The sequence below is a fragment of the Poecilia reticulata genome, linkage group LG9, assembly GCF_000633615.1.
Source record: "Poecilia reticulata strain Guanapo linkage group LG9, Guppy_female_1.0+MT, whole genome shotgun sequence".
NCBI classification, from domain to species: domain Eukaryota; kingdom Metazoa; phylum Chordata; class Actinopteri; order Cyprinodontiformes; family Poeciliidae; genus Poecilia; species Poecilia reticulata.
The window spans coordinates 9,440,573-9,452,688 of NC_024339.1; the positions used below are offsets into that span (position 1 = coordinate 9,440,573).

The 12,116-nt window shown below is 40.4% G+C and overlaps 1 protein-coding gene across 3 annotated transcripts in view; it reads right to left on the minus strand.

Annotated features, from left to right (window-relative positions):
* The window catches only part of cfap299 (cilia and flagella associated protein 299), a 65,416-nt gene extending 57,774 nt beyond the window's left edge, over positions 1–7,642 (minus strand). Inside the window, exons 1-2 of one of the 3 annotated variants that reach the window (XM_008417756.2) lie at positions 7,375–7,642; positions 5,548–5,690 (exon numbers count right to left, since the gene is read on the minus strand). In XM_008417756.2, coding sequence (XP_008415978.1) covers positions 5,548–5,690; positions 7,375–7,482 — 251 coding nt within the window. In that variant the 5' untranslated portion in view covers positions 7,483–7,642. The remainder of the gene's footprint in view (positions 1–5,547; positions 5,691–7,374) is intronic. The other 2 variants (XM_008417759.2, XM_017306507.1) reach the window with 2 other exon arrangements.
* Between the last annotated feature and the right edge of the window lie 4,474 nt (positions 7,643–12,116).

Consider the following 12,116-nt stretch of genomic DNA (forward strand, 5'->3'; position numbering starts at 1 on the left):
CCCAACGCTGAGAGAAAGTTATATGAGAGAAAGTTAAAAAAGTTATTCTTTTCCTTCCCCTTCAGAATCACATACATGATAAAATTCCTTATGAAAGACACTGACGTTTGAAGGATTGGGGAAAAGTTTGAGGGGCTAGAAACTTCAGCAAAGCATTGTTCTCTAATTAAGTGGACGTTGAATAAAAACAAAAGAAGAAAGATTTCTAACAAAATATCAGCTCCAATCTAAATATGGTTCAGACTAAACTAGAGCCTGGATATTTAATGTTTCCTTATATTTTATAGTGCATTCAAATCAATTTTATTGGTCAACATTGTGTACAGAAACAAGGAATTTGAGTTGGTTCCACAGCACACAGATATAAAGTTAAACTTTAGGAGAAATAAAAATATATAAAGGAACATAATGCACATTTATTTATACCAATTTTGTATGAAGAAATAAATATACAGATATGCTTATATAGTTTCACAGCAGAGTAGCTGATCACTCATCAGAGAGAAAGTCTGGGGAAGAAATTATCTTTAGCAATAATCTGGTAAAAGTCTAAAAAGTTTGTGTCCAGGATGTGTGGGGTCTGCAGAGATGTCAGCTGCCCATTTTTAGACACTAGACTTGTACAAGTCCTGGATGGGGGGAAAATCCAGGACATAGCTCCTCTCTGCAGACATATTTTTTTTGTTTTATCACCCCTCTATAATTATTTAGCCTGTTGTTTTCTGAGTGGCACTTTGGAATTTTGCTGAATAAATCGCTCAGATGTTTCTTTGTTGATCTAAAACACGAAGAGGAGTTCAAAGCTGAGCTTTATTTTATTCACTATCGGCAAAATACACGGTGATTATGACTAAAGATCAAAGTAAGTTTTTTTCGTATAAAATGCAGTAGCTGCAGGTCAAATCCACACTAATGGCAGCTGGAAATGTTCACACAACGCACAATCGAATATGAAATGTACAACAGACCACATTAAGTAAAACCTTTCAGTCAGATTTGTTTGAAAGCTCCAGAAACAACAAGCAAGCAGTGATTCAGTATTACTTAGTCAAAAACAGTTGTTATTTTTCTGGCGGCCTACATGCGGCCTACAAGCAATGACAGATGGTTCCTTAAACAAGTCATTAAGATGAAATGCGTCTAAAATGTGGAAACATCCAATTTGTTATTTATTATCTGTTTGCACCCACTTATTGCTGGGCTGTATTTATACGCGTGTGCTGCATGGAAGGATGTGGTCGTGAGCTGAAGCCTGGCAGGATGTGTATTTCTGAGCAGCGCTTGCAGGGGAGAGGGATCCAAATTTACACAGCCGTCCAAAATCACAGAGTGCAGGGGAGGCAACTGGCCTGACAGCACATGTAACAGAGACTGCACAACCTGGTTGCCCAAGGGCCCTCGCCGGCGAAGCGGCCATTGAGGGTGGCGGAGGGGGATCTGGCCTCCAAAAAAAAAAAGCCAGCTCGGGATCGGCTTCGTGAGGTTTCTCATGTCAGTCACATCCACAATCTTATTTTTGCGCCGCATCTGGAGGTTGGTCCGGCAGAGAAATGCATTCACTGTGTGCGCTTGTGGCACCGGTTTTCCTTGGCACCGCAAGTGATAGCTTCGCTTTTAATATAGAGAGCCGCGAGGCGGAGAATTCTTGAGGCGGACTGTAAAAACGTAACTGCACAATGGACAATGAGCGTGACTGTGGCCGGGAACGGTGGGGAGTTCGCAGGGAGCCTCATGGAAGCCGCGCAGGAGCGACGTGAGCGCGCCAGGTCGCTGCTTGTGCTGACACGGACTTCTGGGCCTGAGCCAGAGCGCAGAGGAAACAGAGGAAACGGAGGAAACAGAGGCCTCTCTTCTGCTCTGCACCGACTCTCCGGTCCTCTAGTTCCTGGTTGAGACAAAACTGAAGACTTCAAATTCAAAGTCTTTACATAAAGCTAACTAAGCTGAGGTCTGAGAAAACAGAATCAACCCTTGATGGTGGTTAACTAACTTAGTTTGTTTCCATCAGGTGTTTTATTTTCTTAATTCCAATTTGCACAGTATTAAGATCTATGGAAATGCAGGTAACGTGACTGACAGGTGCTTTACTGAGAGTCACTGCTGCTAAAGCTGCTAAAGCTGCTAAAGCTGCTAAAGCTGCTAAAGCTGCTAAAGCTGCTAAAGCTGCTAGCATCTAGTGTTTCCATGAATGTCAGATAAAATAAGTTCTGTGTTCTGAAGTTCTGGAACCAGATACTTCATCCACCTGAGATTGGAGCCAAACCTGAAGCCAGCACTTCTTAAACAATCCCCTCATTCTGACAACTCCCTACCCAAACAACCACACAACTGACTAAGCGTCCCATTCATCCAAGTTTCCGTTTTCAATCGTGTATTAGATTTCACTTATGTTTGATGAGAGCACCGGCTCTTTTGTTTGTTCTTTTTGTGGTGTGCTGCTCGCGCCCCTCCACCCCCTTTTCCTCTTTCCTCCCTTCCTTGCCTCCCTTTCACAGCCGAGCTGTCAGGAGGAGCATGTTGTCGTTAAAAATGAGACAGGGCAACAACGGGGCAACATCTGATTAGCATTCAGCGCACCATCTCCACTCCCCGAGGTATTTTATTACCACAGGTGCAGGGGCATTCACTGATCAGATGCACGCTATAGGCGAGGTTAGCCCTTAATTGAAAACAGCTCTATTTATACACCTGCAGGCACTAAAGGTCTCCGAGAAAGCACAGGGAGGCTGAAAAGAAGAGAAAGGAAGGGGGGAAACACAGAACAGTGACAGAGCTGTGAAAAAAAGATGTGCCTTGGGAGGAATAGTTTAAGGCCCACAGTGAAGGGAATGGCATTCTCAAAACAGTATGCTGCCTAGCGCAAAGAAGACGATATGCATGCAGGTGCAAAAGTCTGCAGAGAGGAATATCGCTTCATAACAAAGACTGCAACAGGCAGAAACACAGAACTCTTAACTTTGCAATATTTGCCAGACTCAACATATTTATCTCTGAACTTTGGCTAGGCCATTCTCAAACTCTATTTCTTATTTTTGGATGCATGTTTGGACTCACTGAGAAAAATCCCTCTTCATCTTCATCTTTCTAAAAAAATGGTTCAGTTTAAATAGTTTTCTGATTGTCAACACAAGGCTGTAAAATACCAATCAAAAATCTCACTTACTGCAGTTTGTTCAGTCCTGTAAAACATCCAATGATGTCGTTTTTTCCAATAGGGCTGTCAGGTTTTGTTCAGACTTGAACCGTCTATTCTAAAATAAAAACTTCTGAGCTGAAACGACTCGTTAAAATTCACAATTTAAAGTGTGTAAAGCTTCGGTGGGCCTTCAAATTACACTGGAATATTAGGAATGGCGTTTCAAACCACTTTAATCTGAAATTTTGAAAAAAGTAGTTGTTCTACTTGTGAGCCCTTAATATAACAAAGTTCTTCAGCATATCTTAGTGTGGTCTCTTGTATATTTCACATTTGATTGTACATTGTGTGAACAATAATCTTGGAAAACTTGTGATTTAGAAAAAAATCTATCCTTATTGTTTCCGTGTTGGATATTTTTACAAGTTTACAATTTCTGTCCAGAAAATTAAATAGCAAGGAACCAGAAAATGTTGCATGACTGGTTTAAGATTATTTTTTGTTTGAGTTAAAAAGCTGTTTTAAATCTGACACTTTCAGTTTGATGTTCAGAAGGAAAATTTCTCAATTTTTTGAAGAAACCAGGTTCTCAAAAAGCAACACTTCTACTTGTGAGCCCCAAATGGATTACTGATTACTGACAAAGTTCTGTATGCACAACAGATACATAAATGAATTCAAAAACTTGAATACTTTCTGGAAAAATGAGTCTTCTTATTATTAAATGATTCACCAGTTTGAAGTCAGTTTGAAGCATCACAGAAAGAAAAGCCAACTTCCTCTCTTTTCCTTTCCTCTTATGTAAATTCCTGTAAACGTCTAAAATGTCTGCAAAGGTTTTTAGTGTAATATTCCGTTAAAACCCGTGACTGTTGACAGGAAATCTGTTTTACTGCATTCCAAGCTGCGTTAGGACCTCACAAACACGATCTGGGCCTTTCAAAGGAGCCGCGTGGATGTAGATCTTGGAGAGCGAGCAAACTGCTGTGTGTATACAACATCCCAATGTTCCCGCACAACATTTCCCCGGATCCTGTTGGGACAAGATGAAAGGCTCTGAGCCCTAATATCACTGTAACTGCAGGTGTGGAGGCTCCCATTTCACCAGTGTCACTGATGTTCGCAGACGTTTCTGGGAGAAGGGCGGGGGACAGCGCTGAGACATCTGCACGTTTGGATAAGCATCTGAGGGTTCAATCAGATTCAGAACCTCGCAGGTAAATGTTTGGATACTCTGAAGCCCTGTGTGTGTGTGTGTGTGTGTGTGTAGGGGGGGAGTGTGGTGAGTGCTCTTAATTGTCTGTTCTGGCTTGTCATCAAAGAAAACATCACAACCACAAGTTTGTGTGGAAACTGAGAACAATATCTGTGTGATCACTTTCCTCTGAAGGGCAGTTTGCTGGAAACTCCGCTTAGCAGGAATGTGTTTTGGCCTGTTTGCGCTAATAACTTTGAGATGAATTTAGACACCGTGCTCCAATAAAAACCCTGTCTACATGTGTAGGGGAGATGATAAAATGCTCCCGTTTGACGTCTCTTCTACATATAAAAAGTAAGGATTAAGAAAAAAAGGAAACAGACAGAATTCAATGAACTTTGATTAGTTGTCAAAACTGGTCTCATAAAGACAGGAACATTCAAATAAAATGGAGGAAGAAAAATCTGTCAAGACATTTCACCATTAAATTTCACAGCTTTTTTGTGTTTTTTTAAAGGTTTTGTTGGCTCTAGCGTCGTTCCTCGTGTCGTTAGCAGAACTCTGGAGAGCTGCAGAGGAAGTTCAGTCATTTGATTCAGGTGTGTTGGACCAGAGTCCATCTAAGGCCTGGATTTGAAGACCCTCTCCTCCATCTATCCATCCATCTGGACTGTGAACAGAATGGCATTTAGAAAATGCAAAGATGAGACCCTGATGTTTCCTCTACTCCACCTCAACGTCTTGTGATTTTGTCCTTGAACGCCACAAACAGGAACAGAATCTAACTTGCCCTGAACAAAACTCAGGCAGAGATCTTGCTTCGACTACCAAGAAACCAGTTATATCATAAACTTTCAAGGCATCCCTGCATCTTCACCCACAATCTCTAGAGGCAAATTTGGAAGCCAGGTCTGGAAAAACACCACAGCACCAACTGGAACGACCATTATCTGACCAAGAGTCGAGATTTGGTCCAGCTTCGAACAGTGCTGTTTGTCTGGCGTTGGCAGGTTTTTCTATCTGTCATTTGAGTAAAATTGTATCATTTACCAAACAGTCCAAACTCTTTCTGGGTGATTTTGTATTTCCCAAACTTATGCAAGCAATTCTCTGACATAGGAGAAGAATTTGAGATACTGGTGAAACTGACAGGTGGTTCATGTGCATCCTGTTAGTCGCTCAGATAGCACGCCTTGCCGAGAAGCCAACTCACTTTGGGCGGCTCCTGCTGTAGAAAACGCTGCTCTGTTCAGTCTTTGCAGCCTCTGCAGCTGCTTTCCTCTCCTCGAATTCCTCCCTGCTCAGGATCATGCCCTTGTGGCTGTGCTCCACCAGCTCGCGGGCCAACTCCCTGCTCTGCAAGAGACAAGGAAAGGTGAGGAGTCAGGCAGCCAGAGACAGGAAGGCCTGCAGTTTGGGCTGGACATCGTCACGAATTGCCAATCTTGGATTTTTGGCACAGTTTTAGCCAATGTTTGGAATTTGTTTGTCATGCTGGTGTGTGGATTTAAGCTATTTCACCACCACACCCAAATTATAAAGCACAAAACCTGCTATGTATCACCACAAGGCTTAATTTGTCTTTTTGTGTGTGTGTGTGTGTGTGTGTGTGTGTGTGTGTGTGTGTGCGTGTGTGTGTGATTTGATGCCTTTTCTCAGACTCATTCATGCTCTAAATGTGCACGTTTCCGTGTGTGTGTGTGCAAGTGAGCGTGTTTCTGCGTGGATTTTTCTAATCACCGTTTGCAGACCCACCGTCATTGAAGCCAAGCCATAAAGTCATCATCTAAAAAGCTAATCTTGCCGTCAAATCCAGTGGCTTGTTAGATCAAAGCATCTGCCACATGTCCATTTAGCCAAAACCCCAGCTGGGATCCGAGAGGAAAAGTTCTATTTTCCTCTAACTTTGATGTGGCGCACCAGAAATGAGTTTCAGACATGTGCCGCTCCTAAAATTGGCTTAAAAATCTGTGTCGTTATTCTGGGGCCCATTGAATCAGTCGATTTCAAAGCAGCATAACAGTACCTGGACTAATACTCTGTGACTCTAGAACATGCCTTTTTGACTTCTTCAGTTCTCTGAGCATAAAGCATTCACTCTGACAAGATCTAAAGAGCGCAGCATGTGAGCAAATAGGTTTATAATAAGCTGATTTATCAGAGGTCTGCCTTTCTGCAGAGATTTGGTGACCTGTGACCTGGAGTCACAACACACGGTGGACTGAGTTGGATTGAGTGCAGCAGATTAGCAGGTCAGATATGAGTTGGTCTCTTGTCTTTGTGGACACAGGTGTTCAAACAAACTGTCTGCTGAAGAAACTCCACGTCTTTAGCAGGTGTGCCATCTGCTGGACACAAGCAAAACTGTTCATTTTAATCCTCTTAAGGTTTTCAACACACTGACAGATCATGTTGTTCTCCTGTAATGTTAATACCGTTTAATCAGTAATTTTCATACAAAGGACAGTTGAAACAGAAGAGCAGAAATTAGCACAAATATGACCTGTTGGTGAGTTCATGTAATTGGTCAGATCCAACTAAAGTTAAAAATGACCACCTTGTTGTTCACATGAAGGATTTTCTCGATTCAAAATGACGGGTTGAACCTGTGTGTGGCTGCCATCTAGTGTGCGTTAGTAGTTACTACAACAACAAAACTTTTAAACGTGAAAGTTATAACTACAAACTATTTTTCACATAAAAAATAATAAATGAAGCAGCGTTTTTGCTTCATTTATGAGTCACATTTTTATTTCATACCTCACCAACAAATGATGGGAGTTTCTGAACAGTAAGGCGAACTGAGGGAAAACATTCATAGCCTTATAGAGACATTTTTCCCGACAATTGTCGGCTTGTCGCTGTCCTCCAAACATTTGATGTGAACTTTGCTCTTAGAGCGACGCGGAATGTTTAAAACATGTCGAAATGAAAAGAAGGTTCCGGTAAATTTGAGAGAAAGAAAGAAAAGCTTCCAACAGGAGTTACACATGGCGTGGATATGAGTTTTAACTTCATATTCGGAGCCCGGGTTACTTACTTTTAAATAAAATAAATCCGTTGGAGTGATTTTCGAGTCCAGATAATCTTGATAGTCTTTAAAGTTAGTGAGGAAATCGTAAAAGCGCTCGGCTGTGTTAAGCTCCATCTTTTGTTTGAAAGTGCTGCCATGGCAACTTCGAGAAGCGGAAGTGATCTCAATTATGGTCTTAAGGTGCTCTACTACTTATTAAAGGATAAAGGTTCACAGTTTCCATTCGACATGTTCCTACAGAGTATGACCGCTGACTGTCTTTTTATCATAGAACCTGTTACCAGGTGGAATGCACTGAATAAGTGAAGAGTTGATGCGTTAGAAACAGTAACGTACCAGAAGTAAGAATTTGAGCCAGTTAGACAAGGGCTAAATTGTGATGGCTGTATAATTGGGTCAACACATCTCCAAAACTACTGCTCTTGTGAGCTGGGTCTGCTTGGCAGTGCCCACTGTCTATCAATTGTTTAAGAACAGAACAATGGAGAACCAGGGAAAGGGCCAAAGATGATCAAAAACCTCAAATTGCTAAAGGGGTTAAGTGTTTTTCTGATAAAAAGGTGAGAAAACACATTTCTTTTCTGTTTTTATACCCTGAAGGTAAAAGTCTAAGTCATTTGTGTCCAGAATGTGTGAGATCTGCAGGTGCAATACCTGATTATCTTGAGTGCTGAGCCACTACAATTTACAAAACATTTGAGTTAACAGCTTGACAAAGTGCAAGTCCTTGTCCCAAAAACAGACTGCAGGAAAAGAAAGACAACAGATTTATCAATGAAAACAGATAAACTAAGAAATAAGAAATAAAAAAAACTGTATTTGCAACAATGATCCTTTGCTCCAGTTCTGCTGGATCTTTGCTTGATTTTTTTCCTCCTGTTTCCTGAAGACATGACATTCAGATCCTGTTCATCTCCTATAGGGAGTTGTTTCTAAGTTTCACTTTTTTTCTCCACGTTTTCATTTGCTTTTGTCATTCGTTAACACACACTAAGTGTGTGTTATAATATTTTTTTTGTGTCAGTATTTTGTGTCAATATACTGACACAAAAAGGTAAGGACTCAGAAGAAAGGGGGATAAAAAGTGACCGAAGTGACTGAAAGACCCTCAGAAAACACAGACAACTAATCAGACCAATTAAAATTATTTTCTTTTTAAAAACAGAGAAAAGAAGCAGTTGTGGTCTAAACCTTTGTCCAGAACTTTAATCATGATCTTTTATCCAAAGTTAGATTTCTATGTGCGACAAACATTAAACAAAGGTGACAGAATGCAGCTTGTTTCAGACTGCAGCTGCTGCAGCGCCCCCTGGTGGACGGTGGGAAAATAAATCTGCCTTTTCAGTGAAAAATATGGAACCTAATCTGCTAGAGACACGAAAATGTATCAGTGAGAGATTAATCATCTGCAGACATAGTCAGCATTCTGAAACTGTGGATCAAACGGTAGACTGTTAAACCTGAACTGATTCCCCTCGGCTCACCTGGGAAGGGAAGGTAAGACATGTAATACAACATGTCTTACCTTCCCTAATTTGTCAATCAGCACACCTGTTCTGTGGCTGTCATTTACTGCCACAATGTGTATTTAAGACTCAGTTTTCAGGTTTCTTCTGGTTTGGTCAAGCAAAAAAAAAGAGTCTGACGTAGGAACTGGCTCTGGTTCATCTTGGGATCTGCAGATCAGCAGCATGATTCACGGTGGCAGCTTCAGCTGTTTCAGAGATTTGCTGCTCACTGTTTACTTACTCCTCCTGATCAATTAATACATTATTGGTTGATGGACTGGATCAATGGGTGTAAGCTGCTGATACTGGAGTACCCTGGTTCAGACGATGGCTTACAAACTATTTTTTTATTGCCATTTGGTAACATTTGGTAAATCTGGGTGGACAAAGATCACATGAGGTTCATCAGGGCTGCATTTTTGGGCTACTTTTATTCAACCTCTAAAGGTTCTTCCAAATACAACATGTCTTACCTTCCCTACATATATGCTATTAACCAGTGGTGGGAAGTAAAGAAGTACAAGTACTTCGTTACTGTACTTAAGTACAATTTTCGTGTATCTGTACTTTACTTAAGTAGATTTAATAATGGGGACTTTCTACTTTTACTCCACTACATTTTACAGTAAGTATCTGTACTTTCTACTTAACTACATTTCTACAAAATGTCACGTTACTCGTTACATCCAAGTCGCRTTGAGCTTTTTGTCCGTTAAAATGTGAAGTTCAGGGATTTAAGGTGGCGCCGTAAAATCCGAGCAACAACGTGACTTAGTGTCTGTTGTCACCCATCGGCTCCACCTTTACTCGCACGCAGAGCTCCAGACATGCGCAGTGGTTTCCTCTGAGCGGGAGAAGATGTCTGTTTAATCGTCAGTAATACAATAGCGCTGCATAAATCATAAGATATGGCGACATGTAAAATCAGCAGCGCTTCGCTTTCACAGACGGTGGGGACTTCGTCCAACTTTTAGCGTCATTTCGAAGGAAAGCTTAAAGAAAGGTAAGATCTGTGGACGTGATGCTAGCAAAGCTAGTTGTACTGACTGAGACACATGTTGCATCTGCGATGAAAAAAGTTGTCACTCATGCGCTGAATTATTATGTGGAGGTTTTGACTGAGGTGTCGTAAATGTGGGACAACGCTGTGACCAAAGTCTGCATTGATATGACATTCAGGAACGATCCGATTCTTCTGGACGGATCTTTACTGATTAAATTTATTTCAGTTCCAAGTATTTAATGTCTAGGTGTTTTATGGAATAGAATAGAATCACATATCTAAGTCTAAACTATGCTACAGAATAAACACAATAAAAACATGCTTTATCTGTGGCATTGTTCATTAAAATGGCACATTTCTAATGTATTAAAATGAAATACGATCGGTTCACTTAATGATATTAGCGATTAGGTAATGCATTCAACAAGTACTTTTAGTTTTAATACTTATGTATTTTTAAAAGCCAGTACTTTTTTACTTTTACTTACGTAAAATGTTAATGTGGTACATTTTTGTCTGTGTATTTATACTTTTACTTAAGTACATTTTTTGAGTACTTTCTCCACCACTGCTATTAAAACACAGTTCTACATTTTTGCCACCACATAAACAGAATACCTTACATTTTCTGAGACAGTCTGACCAAAAGAAGGTGAAAAAAACTTTATTTTAATGAATATAAGACAGAATTTTATTTTATTTTATTTTTTGCTTCAGAAGTTAAAGATCAACATTCAGCTACACCCAACAAGGATAAAAACTACGGAGCAGGTCAGGAACCTTAGGGAAGTTATGGACTAAGACTTACATTTTCAGTGGCATAATTTTGTCCAGACAGGAGAAAGAAAAGATCATGGAGGATTTTTCTTGACCAACACTGAAAAATGAACAGACTGACTGATAAAGAAAGGATGTTAAAATCTTGCTTTTAAGTCTCTAAGTTAATAAATGGCTGCTGGGGTAAATGAATGTCCTGATCATTCTCTGGTCCAGGCAGCATCTGGTTTATCTGCACATCAGCTCCAGAACCAAATCCCTGAAATCTTCTCAGTCATTACAACATGCAATGCAAAAGAGCACAGAAGACAGTTCAGCTCAGAATGAGAACGGCACAGGTTACACATTTATTTTTCATTGCGTTGTTCAATAATTAAGTGGGGTTTTTATTTCTGGGTAAGAAAACACTGGCTGACCTCAGAAATGAGACGGCGCTTGCGTGACAATCTTTAAAGTTGAACCTAAAGAAGCAGCAGGTTCAATTATGTGATTTTTACATATTTGGCTACTAAATGAGATTATAGATGGAGTGTCGATGGGAGGAAGGGAGGTAAAAAACTTTATCATAACTTTAAAATATTAAACGGTTGTCTGGCTGCCTTAGAGAAAAATATGGTAAATGAAAAATGTTGCTAGTGATTATGTGATTTTGCTATAATAGTTCTCTTTTTATTTCCTTCTTTGACTGATTACTGTAATATTATGTACAACTCCAGTCAAAAAAAAAAAAAACACCCAAGAAAACATTTTCTGGACTTCTAAACATCCATGAAAGTGTTGGATGTTCAGGGTAGCCTCTGGCTGTTCATGCGTCACCTTCATCAGAAGAGAATCAGAATGTTTTCTTTCTCTGATTGAACAACTTCAAATGTTAATGAGGTCAAATGTTCCAAGAGAGGAGAAATCCCACCGATCTGCACATCTGCCAGCAAAGGGAGGATGCTGGTGAGTGAGACAGAGTCAGGAATGTTTTACACTAATGTAAAGAAAGAAAACGTCATGGTCCCAAAGGTTTCGGATAAGATCCACTCTCTCAAACCTGTCAGCACACATATCCTTCTGTCACTAAAGCACCAGAGACCCTCTCTAAATACCACCTTGGGATTACAGTGAGATATAATATCCTCTAATGTTTCAGTAAAAAGCCTGGAAAGCAATTAGGCATTTATAGAAACGAGTTAGCAGTATATACACACACACACGCACACACACACACACACACACACACACACACACACACACACACACACACACACACACACACACACACACACACACACACACACACACACACACACAAAAACTGTAAGACAGGCACCTGAGTGAATAAATAACTGACATGAATGATCCCACCAGCAGATCTGTCAGAGAGGACTAAAAGTGAAAAAGAACACAGAGAAATCAAAATTAAATGTTAGCAATGCAGCCCAGATAACCGGGAGTAAAACTGAAAGTCTTTC